Here is a 15,899-nt window from a genome sequence, read left to right on the forward strand (position 1 = left end):
ATATGAAATTTCCATATGTCTTGTGATTACAACTTTAAAAAATTCATAACATTCTTTAATACTTATTTTCCTATTTCATTCAAACTTTGACCATTCTGCTTTTTATTAATTGTTCCGCTTTCTTTTACAGCAATCTGCTCTTAAAGCCCCCTGCACTACTCATAGCTACTTGCGCCCTCTATATAGCAAACAATGCCAAATCGGTGACCGTTGTACTCCCCATGGTCCCCTTTTTCTTATGTTAATTGAGACCTGAGTTGATGAGATAACCACCTGTCAGTGACCACCCTGGGTGGTCTAATCTCTCCTGGCCAACCTAGTGCAGATGGGCTTTAAGGTTGGATTTCCCTTTGAGTTCAGAAGTTACCCATATTGCATCCACAACAGAGCTGTCGTGATGAAAGGATTACCCTCCATAGACCTTGGGTTGTACTACTAGAGAATCGGCATCTGCAAATGGAAGCATGAGAGATTTATTGCCTGTTCAGACTTGATATGACAGTCACATAAAGAAACGTATAAAGAAACATAAAGAAACGTATAAAGAATCATCCTTAGCAAAAGGAGTGTACAGAAAAGATAACAAGATAAAAAAAAAAATAGTTTTGAAGAGCTCAACTGACATGACATCTGGTCAATCATTAGTGCACGCTCACAACAAGTCCTGCAGAGTTATACAATTTTTGTACAATACAACTACAACTGGACCATGATTCTTTATCAAGTTTTTTTCGAAACGATGCTAAACGACGTTTCTTAACACAACATTCAGACTGTGAAAAGGTAAATTATTTTATTTTGGATAGCTATACAATGAATTACACATGTTACAGAAGGGGGAAGGCTTTTGAAACCCTACCAAAAGAACTAACTGTGCAGTTTTACAGCTATGTGCCCCTCACCTCACTTTTACAAAATAACGGATCCAACCTCGTCTACTAGCACATGGAAAGTGCAAATAAAATATTACATTCTATCGATTTTGACGGTAACAATTAACTTTGTTGGCATATATGTAATGTGCCATGATATTGCTCAATTCGGAATCAATGAAGAATAAATGCAAACTTAATTGCCTTGATTGTCTAAATTAAAAACAAAACAAAACTGGACATTTTTGATTTTATGGTTTTTAAAAATTACCAACATCATAGCATGCACATCCCTCAACTGTACATTTTACAACTTTCGTTTTATATGGGTTATAAGTAGTATCTTTTTTCATGTTCACTATTGATGAAAGAGAAGTGTTCTTTGTAATTTCTTTATTTCACACACCGACAAGTAGAATATATACACTCACATTCTTCATGAATTAGATTTTTCAATATGAGTGCATGGAATGAACTCTTCTCCTCTTCTTCAGTCTCTTCTCCGTCATTCAAGACCGTATCTGCAGTCTCATCACACACATCCTTATCCTTCTCCTCCTGGCATGTCTCTGTTTTCTTTGGCTCCGTAGGTTCAAAGTACCTGCACATCAAATTATAATATTAATAATAATAATAATCATCATAATAATCATATTAATCATAATAATCATAATAATCATTATAATCATCATCATATTAATCATAATAATCATTATAATCATTATCATAATAATAATAATAATTATAAACAAATTACATAATAATCATGACAACAACAATAATAATAAAATAATAATAGTGGCTTCTTGAATGGCGCTCATGTCTGTCAGAGTTGACACTCCTGGGGGTGTTTCACTGTCACAAAGACTAAGATCAAATTTAAGTTGGACTCAACTATGGCAGACCATTCGTGCCACTGTTTACTCACCATTTACTGGCATTGAACTCTCAAGGGACGTACAAATCATCGTCATAAATCTACAGAATTTACACTTTTGATCATTCATTATTGAGGGAAAAAATAATATCTTAAGATCATAATGGAGGGAGCAAACAATGGCATGAATGACCTACCATAGTTTACCGTTTACCGTGTCATTTCTGATTAGGGCCTTAAGAGAGAAAAACATGTATGTCACTATGTTTTTCTATTTTTGGCTTATTTGATGTCCGAATTACGTCAAATGGATTTTGCATCATAGCCTAAAAATATAGAATTATTTTTCAAAACAGTTTTAATCTGCTTACTTACCATCCTAAATGTGATCTGCATTGCGGGCATGAGATGATTTGCCAGCCATAACCATCAAACCATGTATGATCCTTATGAAGCTAATGGGGAAAGAAATGTGAAAATAAAAATCAAATAAAGGTAGCTCAAAAATAAAAAGTGAAGGAAAACAATTTTAAAGATTTGTTTATATTTCATAATCAAGATAAAGCCCAATAAAACACTTATATCTACTTTTATTGTCTGAAATTGAACTTGAACTTAGGTTTTAGGTTTGGTTTAGAGTAGAGTTAGGTTAGGTAAAGCTTTTGTCATGCATTGAAGCTATAGACATTCAGTTATTGTGAAGATATTGACTGTGGGGCAATTGTCACCAGAGCATGTGTTGTAGAATTGATCCACTATATACCTCTTTCAACACTTTTTATGGCATGTGATATTAAAATGAGGTAATTATATGATTATGATTACTTACATGTGGTTGCTTTGAAACTTCAGCAGCAGACGTTGTAATGATTTCAAAATGCCGGCCTGGAAAATGTATAATTTTTTTTGTTAAATGCACACAAATTTTTTAAAAATAAAATTAAGTTTTCTAACATGATTTTGATAATGACCGGTCATTTACCTATGATAATGACTGGTCATTAACCAAATTACGCACGATTACGCGTTGACAAAATAAATGCCTGGTCACATGTACGCTTTCAACCAATCATTTGATTAGGATCCACGTCATCATCTTATAAACACTTATAAGTTTAAATTAAATTAAAAACGTGGACCATTTTCCAGGCACACAAGTGTTCAAACAACAATGAAATGCATACTTCTGGGTTCCCATTAAACACCCTAGTGGCCCAAACAAATGTAAGTCCAATGCTTTACTTATGTGCCCTGCAAGGGCTTGAACCTATGTCCTTTGCATTTTCTGGCAAGCATTGAAATCACTCAATAGCAAAATGCCATAAGCTATAACTAAAAGGTGCAATAGTCTTGACAGAATTTACTTCAGGCCTATAGGGAATAAAAAGTTTATTCAGGAGAGCCTTTCTTTGATTTGCTGTCAAAATAATGAGATATATCCTTGACCCAATTGTTTATATTGTTACCGTCAGTAAAAGAGTTCTCTTTAGTTTTTGATAACTAAATTACTCACTGCATTTCTGTTTTTATTTTGCTGTTTCAGGAAAAGGAAGTACATATAAAACAGATTTCATCCCAAGCTGTAATATTATGACAATGATAGACATACAAACTAATAATGAACTATGATTAAATGAGCACACTGAACTTCTTACCTTGTGGATTTTTGAGGAGTTGAATTAGGACGTTTTCTTTTCCAAGAATGGTACCATTTCTCCGATGCACAGCCTGGGTAGTGCCCACTGTTACAAGTCTGAAGCTTGGGCTATCTCGTGACCGCATTGTCTGCATAGCAGGACTGAAATTAGATACATTCACAAAGACTCTACATCAAATAACATTCATCTTGATGCAAAAATGATTTTAGTCTACATGAAAAAGACAAACGAGTCTGATGATAAGCCGTCTTTTGCGAAGTAATAATCTATAAATGACATTGATCTTGATTGATGTGCGATGCCGATGCTATTTTCAATTTATTTGTATCTAATTTTCAGACATAAATATACCTGGAATATAGGGCATTATCGTAAAGTAGAAAACCAACATTCGCTCCACACAGCAGCACTTCATTCCTTTTTCCCATCCCCTAAGTTAGGCCCTACACAATAATGACAATAGCGTAGACCCCTCTAGATCTATTAGTATTATCATAATGTGCAGACAAAATATATAGCCGAAAATGAAAGACAAAAAGAGCAAGGAATATTAAGTGTTCCTGGACAACTGGAAAAAAAACGCCCCAGTAGGCCTAAAATGAAGGCAAGATCTACATGCAACATGCAAATTGCTCAGTCTGTGTGACACAGAACTCACACCGTATTGAGTATATGGGGCAAGACTTAAAAGACAGTGGCGTTTGGCATAAACATCTTCTAAGATTATCACACTATTTGTTTGTTTATAAATTAATCTACAATTCTTACCATTATCGAAATCATCACCATAATGACCTATTACTACTGCCGTCTGTAGTAGACAGACCAGGAACATGAAAATGGTGTAGTATACGCTGTATGGCAAGGCAACCGCCACGACAAATACGCGTCGTCTGCTACTCAATGCGGCCATATTGAAAGAATGCGAGATCGGAGCATGCATATGCACCCAAAAGCATATCCGCGACGGGATCCGCGAGCAGTGATTGGTTTAAAGTTTACCCAAGGCCCAATTAAAGCTGCGGGATTATTCCAGATCGTTCTAAGATCCGAGAGAGTAAAATGAAACGAAAATTTGAAAACATATAGTCCTGCCAGTCCTAGAAATCAAATTCATTTACCCCCTCCCTTTCTCTTTCTCTCCCTCTCTCTCGCTCTTGACTTTTAAATTCATTTAACACATTTTCCAATCTTTAGTTGATCTTCAGAATGCCCCCCCCCCCCCAAAAAAGGAACAGAAGACATGTAAAAAAAAATAGGAGGAAAAAGATGTGGATGGAGAAAAAGGAGAAAGATGTAGAAAAGGAGTCTAGAGGAAACTACTTGTTATGACTTGTTGAATTACTCTTTGGATAGCAGATTCCACGATTTTGAACATATTTTGGGCAACATGAATTAAAAAAAACTTGAAAGTCAAAATGATTGTCTAAAGTAGGGGGGGGGTATTTTTGTAAACATCTACCTGCATGCAGAAGACCCCAGGGCGGATCCAGCGGGCCGCGAGGGAGAGGCCCAATTCGTTAAAAAATATTTAGCGACGACTCAGCCGACCGGCCGAAAAAGCAGGGAGGGGGGGGGGGGGGTGGGGTAGTGAGCCCCCCTTTGAGCAATTTTTGTTTTAGTCAGGGAAGGGGGCCAGGGCCCCCGGGCTCCCCCTGGATCCGCCACTGGAAGATCCCTCCATTTTAAACAAGGTTTTTTTTTCTTATTCGATACCAGTGATTAACAAATTTTGCTAAAATTAAATGATTTTCTGAGATTTTTTTCTCACTTTTTTGTAAATTATACTCTTTCATGCATTCGTGGGAAATTTGCAAAATTCCCAATTTACAGGCAGGCAAAAAATATGCTCATTTATTAGGCAGGGCACGTAGCCATGATGTTTGGGGGGCACCTTCATGTAATCAATCGAGGTAAAAAAAAAAGGGGTCTAAAAAAGTTCAACCAATCTTGCAAAAAAATTTACAGGGAGCCTGGCCCCTGGACCTGACCTTTACGCTCTACTTTATACTTGAACCCCCAGCCCCCCACCCGCACTTTGAAAATTGTTCTGCGGGGCCTGCATGTGAGAGTGGTGGTGATGCAGATTCTTTCTTTTTTTGCGTCCCCTCCCCCCTGCCCCCCCCCCCCCCAAAAAAAAGTGTTTTTTGCTCGTTAAGCCACTGGAAATCTAAATAAACGTCATCTTCATATACACTATGTTTTAAAGGTACTATGTCCCTTTTGCAGCCTACCTCAAATTCTGTAGAGATTTGCAGGAATTATGAATATGTCATGTAGGTCCTATCTGTGAAATTAAATGTTAGCAGTGTCCTCATATTCAAATTATGCAAGGAAACCCGTTTACTTGCTAGACTTCACTGTCAGACACTATTGAGTGACTGACTGGCTTTTTTTCTTCTTTGGTAATAACATACATGAAAAGAGTTGTAAAGGGTACATGAGCATTTGTCTACATCAATAATCCACTGATTGAATCTTTGCGCAGCATAAAACGTATGACCATTCGGTACAATTGTCTGAAAATCAAGACTATTTCTTTTGGGCTCTATAGCCCTAAAGTCGATTTTACAACTAATAGTCGTTATTTTCCCACTTGAAGACATTTTCAAGCCCCACCTTTTTTAGGGAAGTTCTAAATTAGTATTATCTTTCAAATGCAGTTGGAATTTAACTTTTTCATTTTTTTGGCCTGCAAAAGGGACATAGTAGCTTTAAAACACAGGCGTTATAAACCTATTATAGTGCCTTCTAGTCAGAATTCCATCAAATCATTGTATTTTGCAAAAAATTGTTTTGAAATTCTTGCAAAACTTTTTTGTAGTCTTCTTGCATGCCTTTGTTGTCCAATTAAAAAAAAAAAACAAGTCTATCATATTTTGTGTATCTAAAAATTCCAGAATCTGTTTAGTCAGTTTGGTTTATTTCTTGGTTTTATTTCTGTGCGTAACACTTTTTTTGGATTTGGATTTTGGGTAAAAGCACCAGATTAAGTTCACGGTCATGGTAATCATCTTTCAATCCCATTGGCCGTGTTCTGTGTAGTCAAGGTCCTCTCTAGATCGTCCAAGTTGCACTGACTGGAAATAGACCAGACCAAACAGACGTTTGTATTTCCCTTGAATAGCAACAGTCATGATGGTCATCAGTCAATGTCAAGTCAGTAGGGCTCTTGTAAAGGCATACAAGTGTGGATGCACATATTTGTAAACTCATTCACTACACTTTGGGCTCTATCTTTCTACAATTTATTTGCAGCTCTCCACTATCATACTTTATGTGTGAAAGAAAAGGATTTATTCTCTATTTAATCAGGGCCCTGTTTCATATAACTTCCTATCAATAATTTCTGCTAAATTATCAAATTCATGACAAATTAGCTCTCAGCCACTCATGCCACTCTATCGGTAGCTTTTAACAGTTAATGAAACTTGTTATTGATAACAGGTTTTATGAAAAAGGTCCCAGATGAGCATTTAATGGCAGAATTCATGTACAATTCTCTTTTCAAATCACATCTGCATTTTATAGCAGAATAAATATACCGTATCCAAAATCTCATCCTTTGTGTGTTAAAAGATAATGCAGTGTTAGTAAAGTTGAAAGGGCCAAAATAAATCACTATAGCCTTTTCCTGTGACGGTAGACCACAACTCTTTAAAAAAAAAAAAAATCAAATCAATGACCTTTATAGTATTAATTCTCAGTTTCTCACTTTGTCACAATTTACTTCTCTCTACTCATATTCCCACCCAAAAACCCCCCAGCTCAGTACCTCTCACATCTTCTGAATTCAATACATATATGTGAACAAAGTTGCACTCATATCAAAGTACTAATGATCATTCCCCCCCCCCCCCTATTAATATTTTAAGGGATAAATATATATAATAATGAGTGATTTGTACAAAAAAACACCTACATTGTATCCAAAATTCCTTGAAAAATGTGGTAATTGGAAGGGTTCATACAATGTAAAAACCTGTACTTGCTGTACTAGAGAAAAGTAATGGTCAAGTTTTGGTTCAAAAAAAGCAAGCAGGAAATGTACAATCACAAAAATTGCAGAAATTGTCCACAATTCAAATTCTCCTTTAAGAATCGGGCATTGTTTGTGTTTCCCCTCTTTGGGTTGGGTAATTTATCACTCATTCAAATCTGGACGATAGTATTCTTTTGTGTGTGTTGTTTCTCCATACGAGTGTACCAGTAATATAGTTGACATATGCAAGTAACCATTCTGGCAGAAAAACTTCTTCTCCATACAGTAATGTAACAGCCGATCTTGAGCTATGGTGATTGAACTGCATTTCAAGAGAAACTTAACGTGAAATAATACTACATTACATTGTTGATTATGCAGTAGATCAGGTATTTGGAAGAAAAAAAAAGGAACACAAACTGATAAAACCGTGCGATCTACTCGAATGGTAACAGGGCTCATTTCATAAAACTTTACAAAGCCTAGTTGTCAACCAACTGTGTACTGTAGCCTATGTAATTAGTTGATGAGTTAGCTTCGTAAGGTGTTATGAATATGAGCCCAGGACTAGCTCAAATTCTTCATCTTTCAGTTCAACAGTATAAAACATCAAAGGTAAGTTTGTTTATTTGACATTTCATTTTTTCTATCATTCCCAGAACTCAAGATCAACTTCTTAAGACAGGCAACCCAAACAAAAAGACACTGCTTAGACCATCATTCATTGCATGTGACAATGTACTTTATTCATAATTTTTTTTTTGGCCTATTGTTTTTGTGTGTGTGGCTTGCTAGTTCATCTAGTTCATCTAGTTCATCCTCCTGATGAAGTCGTTGATGAACTTCTCGCGGTTGCCGTAGTCACCACCCTCGACGAAGTGGTTGCCCTTCTTGCGGTAGCCGTTGCGGGGTGAGCTGAGTTTGAAGGGCCAGAGGAAGTTGGAGGCCTGCTTGAAGTTTTCGCCAGTGGTGAAGATCTCATGGATCAGATCCTCCACACAGATGATGCCGAACTTGCCTGCAGAATTACAACAAGAAAGAAGACAAACTTTAGATTTTTACTGGTTTCAAGAAATCAAATAACAATCCTGAAAAAACATGTATTTACATATATCAGACTTACTTAATTTGCAGGTCAACAAATCAAAAGGTATACTGTTTTCATGTTGACAGTACTGCTCTACATACACATACAAGAGGGAGGGAGAAGAGAGAAGGGATAGTAGTCGCCAAGATGGAGCTTAGAACTCTTGATAGTAGTATGACATAGGAATCAGCAACACCAAATACACACTTCACATCCAGTGATTTAGACTGTTTTCAGAGGCAAGATGCTTTGCAGATTTTTGGGGAAAAAGGTTTGGTGAAATGGTTTAAAGCTAAAGACCAGTTTTTGAAACGACCCCCTCTCAAAAATGAAAAGGAAGCTCTTATTACCAATCATGTGAAAGAATATGTTTTGACCAATACGTGATGATACAAAGTTTGCCGAGAAACCTCCTACTAATGGATATATTTGGTAAATTATTATATTTATTTGGACCGGATAGATATCACGCATGTGTCGCGTAGTCCCATAGACATCTTTCTGTGTACAGTGCTTGTAACTTAACCAAGACTGGGCCAAATTTCTAATCATTTTGATGATTCCAGAACGTTTCTTTCACAATGCAATCGCATGACCATAACTGGTGTTATAAAAATAGTGATAAGTTTCACTCTATCAGCTTAAGTATTGGTCCAGGCTTCACCCTTTGAATTATTTCCATAGGTGAAGCTTGTATGTGAAGCATGGAGTGTAGGCATGGCGTAGTGCTTACGGAAGTACTGCAGAGGGGTCATTCGCTAAAGCAACAACTTGCGAAAATGTCTCTTAGCCCCCCCCCCCCCCCCCCCCCCCCCGTCATTCGCAAAAAATATCAGCTTAAACAGTAGTTGTTTGAAACAACACAACTTGAACATATTTTTGACACGACCGACGTAGTATCACCAGAAAACACAAATTACACGCAAAGCCACAACTTTCATCAACTTTATAGGTAAAGTTTCACCTGATTATTAAACAAGAAGTTAAGGACTTCACTACAACGTCAAATGTATAGACCTGTAGCTTTTGGCATCGATATTTTTTGGTGACCTCCAAGGAGGATGAGTCCAGGCTTCAAATTGACACCTGCATATTAAAGGTCAAAGGTAATCAATAGTACAGGTCACTTACCAAGAGCACCCTCAATGATAGCGTTGTCAGTCATAGGGATGCGGCTGCCGTTCTTAATCTTGGCGAATCCTCGCTTGTAGATCAGCTCACGGACTGACTTCAGATTGGGGTACCTGACAGAGCAAAAGCAAACATTGTCATTCATTACAACGTCACAAGATTTTCAGTTTTCATTTTGGGACTTCTTTATTCCACTTTGAATTTTAAATTGGTGTAAGCAGTATCAAATCATGCTTACAAAGAAGACATACCGTCTTGCAGATTTATTTTAGTAACAGAATCGTTATTCATGATTTAAGAATCATTGTTGCAACGGTGACAGTATAAAAGGATCCAACCTTTATTGCTACAAAATTTGAAACACATCTCGAAAACCATGTACACATACACAAAACATGGGTTCAGTGTCGTCTTTGAAGAACTTATTCCCACCTACCATCAGATTTTTTGGTCATGCCTTAAATTCTAATCTGTTCATTAATATATTAATTCCTTATCAATTGAACAAAGAAAGCCTATAAAGAGAGTTATCTTTTTGAACAAAAAAGTTTATATCAAAGCTTATGAGCAGATGGAAACAAATCGTGATTACGAGCTATTTTTGCATACATAATGAACCCCGCGACCCTAAAATCTAATCAGTTCATTAGCTCTGCCAGATATATGGTTTAAGTTTGGCAGGAATCTATCTATTAGTTCTTAAGATGACGCGATCACGAGAACGGGACGGACAACCCACAGACATAATGCCTCTGGCTACTTCGTAACGGAGAGATAAAAAGTCAGGAAAGGAAAACTTTATTTCTGCCACGGTTCCAGAGTAGTCGCTAAATTACTACAAGGGGAGGGGTCAAATTGACCCCCCCCCCCCCCCCCCCCAGTTAACATAGAGTAAAAGGGGGGCAACTTCCACTAGAAATGGGTATCTTTTGGATGATGAGATACCCTACGAGCAATAATCCTGCTTGACTGAATGCGATTGTACTTACCCCCAGGCAATGTAGGGCTCGACCAACCTCAGCATCTGCAGGGTAGCCTTGTTGAGACGGACAAAGACTCCATTGTGGATCTGTCGCAGACGAAGCAGCTGAAGGACCTTACGGACACGGGGGCTCACGCCGTTGATACTAAAAGATTAACAGAATCATACAAAGCAAAATTGTTGAATGTGATGAACCAATGAAGTTCCATATCACACTAGGAGTGTAAAGAAAGTTTAAATTTAAAGAAAACTTAAAATGGTTAAAATAGTATGGTAGAAACAGGCTGAATTGGATCTGAGGGAAATCCATTTAACAAAAACCAAGGAAATCAGCGCAACAAACAAACAATTTAAACAAAATCAGGTAAACATTTATAACAAAATGAAATAAAATCCAACATGTATCTTGTGTATAAAACACTGTAGAGTCTGTGGAACAGCTGCAAGGTATTAGGACAAATTCATTTTAATTTCAGCATACAACAATTGAAAGAGTTGTCCCGATCTAACTTCTCACTGATATCGCATTTGCCAATTTTCAGATTCACACAAAGTTATTTAGACTTTCTGATCATTTGGCATTGCTCCATATGTTCACCAACCTGACTCAATTTGTCATGTCACATAATATATCTCTTTGCAGAAGTTGGATTCCTCTTTATGCTAAGTTCACACCGATGCCGAATTGATGGCGAATTAAATCGGCGAGCAAAGCGGCGGCAAAGCGCAACAAAGCTTAATTAAAGCGTAAAGACCATAATAGAGCGTGAGAAAGCTTTGAGCAATTCGGGACATTAGGCAAGAGCGCCAATTTTTTTTTAAACTGTTTAAAAATTTGAGGCGATCTGTCACGAATTGCGTAAAGCGGGGAGAGCGTATTAAAGCTTATCAAAGCGTCACAAAGCTTATCAAAGTTTTGCTCAAAGCGTAGGAAAGCTTAACAGAGTTTAACAGAGCTTGGTTCAAAGCGGTGACCCCACTTTGTACGCTCTGTCACCAATTGACACGCTTTGTTAAGATATCAGAGCATAACATATCTGAGGAGATCGTGAGATTTTTTGAAAAGTAAACAAAAATGACGCCGAATTGATTGCCGATTTAAAGCGCGACATTCGGCGTCGGTGTGAACTGTGCATTAAGGTTGAGGTACTGGAGAATCACAATTTTGACAACAAATAACATGACACAATAATAATTACAATAATGATTTTGTGAACAGAGGGAAGCCTCATCAGCAATGCTGTTCCCCACAAGGGCCCTGCAATTATTATCACCCCAGCACTTGCCAAGTACCCTTTTTAGCCTGTGGTATGAGAATGGAAGAAATGTGGTTTCATGTCTTGTCAAAGGACATTAGTGCTAGGTTGGGATTCAAACCCTTAACCCTTGGATTAAGAGTCAAGTGAATGAACCACTGTAGAATAGTTTGTGCACCAAAGAGCCTTTGTTGCTAGCAACATTCCCATTCCTAAATAAAAGCTCCAAATATGAAGCAGAATATAGTATGTTTTGAAGGTTTTGAACCAGTTTTTACTGTCTTTGAGAATGGGCCTACACTAAAAGTTTAGCCCATTTAATATCAAGTTCACTCACCCCCTGATCCTGATGACAAACGCTAGTCTAGGTTCATCTTCGACGTAGAAGTTGCCATGCTTGCGAGCCTGACGGTGGAGACGGACAGTGTCACGTTCACGCTTCTTGTACTCCCTGATGTAGTCCTCCGCACGCTTGAAGATCACGCGCCTCTTCTTGGCATTCTCCTGCAGATTTAGGGTAGGCATGGATTGATGAACATTTTGAACCATACTATGACAATTTTTTTTAAAACTCCCACGTCTTAGCTCATACTCATTGCTGTAAGGAACTAAGAATACAGTTCATAATCATAGAATATAATTTATACCAAAATCATAAATGCTTTCTCTCGCTGCAAAAGCCAAAATGGTAGGAACATTTTAATCACTGAAGAGCTGCTAAACAGCTAAGCTTGAAGAGACAAAATGAATTTCACATCTTGCTTCTCACAACTTTTCAAACAATCAGAACAAAGATATGTACAACCTGTACATGTACATGGGGTTGTAAACAGTACTGTGCTAATGTCCTGTCCTCTCCCCCCCCCCCCCCCCCCCCCTCAGAATACTCAAATAGAATCATTTCTGTTCCAGAGTGAAAGAAAACAAGTATTGTAAACTAAAACCTGAACATTTAAATTTGGAAATCTCACCTTCTTGGCAAGGAGGCGGGCCTGTGCCCTCTTGGCCTTCTCAGTTTGTCTGTTCTTCCTCTTCTTCAGAAGAGATTCTGGAGCCGTTGGCAGCTTTTTTGACGCACTGTGACAAAAGAAAATGAATAATTAGGCTTTTCCTATCCACAGAACATACATTTTGTAACTAGAGGTCTACAATTCAAGGACAAAAGAGAGAGTATGCAAATCTTTTTAATGGGACAGAACTGTATCCATGCCACGTACAGCACATCATGAATGGTTTTAGGGGAGCAAAAGAGAATCTGCCTTGCCATACATCAAGTTGGCTTATGCTACGGGCACAAAGGTTCGTACGAACGATAATTTCGAACAAATCTGTTTTTCCATTGTCTTCCCGAATTTCCATTGTCTGAAATCGTTCGTACGGCGTTCGTAATGGCATTTGTGACCCGAGGCTTTAGTTAACTGGAAGGTAAACAAAGCTATTGCAGTGCTTCACAAATGTCCACATTTATTGATAAATTCTTTTATCTCAACTGATTTTGATACAAGTAAAATTTGCAAAGAAGAGCCCCGAGTGAAGCAAACTATGAAGGTAACATGCAAGCTTTGTCGTGTGCGGGCATGGGTGATTGCATACCCAGTGAGGTTTGTTTACATTGGTAGCTCTCCACGGGTAAAATTTTGGATAGACTTCTGAACTAGCACCAAGAGTTAGACCGTTGTGCATATTGTAAATGCAGTAAAGACCCTAGATCTACGCTCGTTTTCTTCAGAATCAGATGGTGCGCACTGAACTCGCTGCAAGCAGCTCATGCACAGTCAGAGGCGGCATCAATCTAAGAAACCTCACACTGCATTCACCACTGACAAATGCTGGGCTATGTGCTATTTGTATGTATGTGTGTAGGAGACCCTAGGTAGGCTACTAAGAATAGGATTTAAGTGTGAATTTGAAGTGACCGTCGAGTGCTGCCCATCATTTCCATTCACTGCACGCAAAAAACCGCTAGGCGCTGCGTAGCCTACAAAGTGAACGGGCAGTGGCGTATTTCATTAAAATGCCAGTAGAATACGGGACTCTAGCTAAGCAGTGCCAGTGGCTTATTTTTTCGACAATGAGGAATTATTTGGGAGGAATTTCGGGTGTGTGCTATCACTATCAAGTATCAGTATCACACATTTAAACCAATCGACAGTTTATTATCTCGTCACGTCTAGTCTGCGTCCGTGAACATGTCAACGTACAGTACATGTCAGCAAACCGTACTTTTACACGACTATAATTCAGAAAAACAGTGGGATTTTTGTGGAAATGCTTGCAACACATTGATCATAATTCTATCAGGTACAAATAGTGTTAATATAATCCAGCAATAATATAGGATTCGTCAGATCTAAGGAGATTGTTGAAGGAAGTGTTTAGATGTGTACCTGTCTGCCATGTTGGGCCAATTGGAAAGGATTAAATCTGAATGTTGCGCGCCCTCTTGTGCTGGATCCGGCGGAAGCTATTTTGATCGCAACCTTCGTCTAATACTAGTACCCCGGCATCTCTATCTATCTATCTTTTTTTTTTTCTTTCTTTCTTTCTTTCTTTCTTCCTTTCTTCCCTTTTTTGTCAGTGGTCAAAGTGTTGAGAGACAATATACCAAAGGTAAAAACTTCAAAAGTAAAACATGGACACTAACAAAATTAAGTAGGCCTTTTTTCTTTTTTTTAGGGGGGGGGGGTCGAATGTATTACCTAATGTATTTATTTGTTTTTAATATTGATGTTGTAGTCGATTTTGTTTTCCTTCATATATGCTATTTATCTTATGATAGTTCTGCAATGATCTCATTTCATAATCAAAGTGATATCCCCATAGCCGAATGAGACCGTGGGGGGACACAAGTTTACTGAGGATAAGGGGGAGGGGGTCGGAGAACATAGAATGCGGGGTTTGCAGGGTATGGTGTGTCATAAGGGTTAACACCCCCCCCCCCTCCTAATATAAATTTAGTATCAGAAACAGTTAAATATATAGACTGAATTTAACAAACTAATAAATGAAAGGTTTAATGTTTGCATTTTTTTCCTAAAAAGCGAAAATGTTCCATAATATATAACTTACTTTAACAGAATTTTCATATCTCAAATAATTTAGAAGCCCTTAGATCTATATGGGGAAAAAGTGAGGGGGCATATGCCGCATATTAAATCAGGGACCGCAATGGCGCGCTCATCTTGGTTTCATAAAGCTCCCGTCACACCAGACTCGTTCAGTCGTTGTGAAAAAAATAATTCCAAACGGGTTACAACAAGTGGTGAACGCGAACGGACTGGACGTCTCCCCTCTAATATACTCTCTCTCTTTATTTTATCCATCTCTCTCTCTATCTCTCACCCTCTCTTTATCTCCCCTCTATCTCTATCTCTCACTTTATCTCTCCCTCTATCTCTCTCCCTCTATCTCTCTCCCTCTTGCTCTATAAACTCTCTCTTTCTCCCTCTATCACTCTCTATATAATATCTCTTTCTATCTCTTTCCCTTTCGTACACCGTTTATAACATTATTCTGCCAAAAGGGGGTTTGACGGCATGGATTATCTTAATTCAGAGAAACAAAGACATAATGTTCTCTTAATCTCTTTAAACAACTGTAAGGATTCAGAAAAGGCTAAAAAACAAACACTCACTCGGCGTAAACATTCATAATTGAATGACACACAACATGACTAAAACAACAACAACAACAATTCGTGACTTTGATAGTGTTTATGACAGGCAAGTGACGACACTTGGTATATATCTATACTTCGCCCAAGAATTTGACATGATTGATCACTGCATATTTTTTTTGCAAAAAATAAATAAAATAAATAACAACAACAAAAACATTGCCATATATGCTGTTCCATTCAATTTTATGACTGAACTAGTCAACAGTTATATTATTACATCCTATGATGAATCATAAAAAAGGTAGTCAATGTTACATAATTACATGTGATTTCTGGAAATGCAACACACTAGGGTTAAGCATCATACTTCGCAGTTGGTTATGATGGTCTGAAAATCCATTTGCGAGCGAGGATTTGTGAGGTCGCAGTGCGTAA

General features: G+C 37.8%; 2 protein-coding genes across 2 annotated transcripts; both read right to left on the reverse strand.

Annotated features, from left to right (window-relative positions):
• Positions 1–253: 253 nt before the first annotated feature.
• On the reverse strand, positions 254–4,337 carry LOC578927. Its single transcript, XM_779064.5, has 6 exons — positions 4,176–4,337; positions 3,405–3,547; positions 2,579–2,634; positions 2,125–2,204; positions 1,304–1,473; positions 254–450 (listed from the first exon to the last, which is right to left on the reverse strand). The coding sequence occupies exons 2-6, from the start codon at positions 3,538–3,540 to the stop codon at positions 407–409; spliced, it is 486 nt and encodes a 161-aa protein (XP_784157.5). The 5' UTR covers positions 3,541–3,547; positions 4,176–4,337; the 3' UTR covers positions 254–406.
• Positions 4,338–8,109: 3,772 nt separating this feature from the next.
• Positions 8,110–14,271, reverse strand: LOC755731 (60S ribosomal protein L7). The gene is made up of 6 exons (XM_030974457.1): positions 14,233–14,271; positions 12,817–12,922; positions 12,183–12,349; positions 10,597–10,734; positions 9,608–9,720; positions 8,110–8,407 (listed from the first exon to the last, which is right to left on the reverse strand). The coding sequence occupies exons 1-6, from the start codon at positions 14,241–14,243 to the stop codon at positions 8,199–8,201; spliced, it is 744 nt and encodes a 247-aa protein (XP_030830317.1). The 5' UTR covers positions 14,244–14,271; the 3' UTR covers positions 8,110–8,198.
• Positions 14,272–15,899: the final 1,628 nt, after the last annotated feature.

Source organism: Strongylocentrotus purpuratus, unplaced genomic scaffold (genome assembly GCF_000002235.5).
Source record: "Strongylocentrotus purpuratus isolate Spur 01 unplaced genomic scaffold, Spur_5.0 spur5_scaffold_7, whole genome shotgun sequence".
Taxonomy (NCBI): domain Eukaryota; kingdom Metazoa; phylum Echinodermata; class Echinoidea; order Camarodonta; family Strongylocentrotidae; genus Strongylocentrotus; species Strongylocentrotus purpuratus.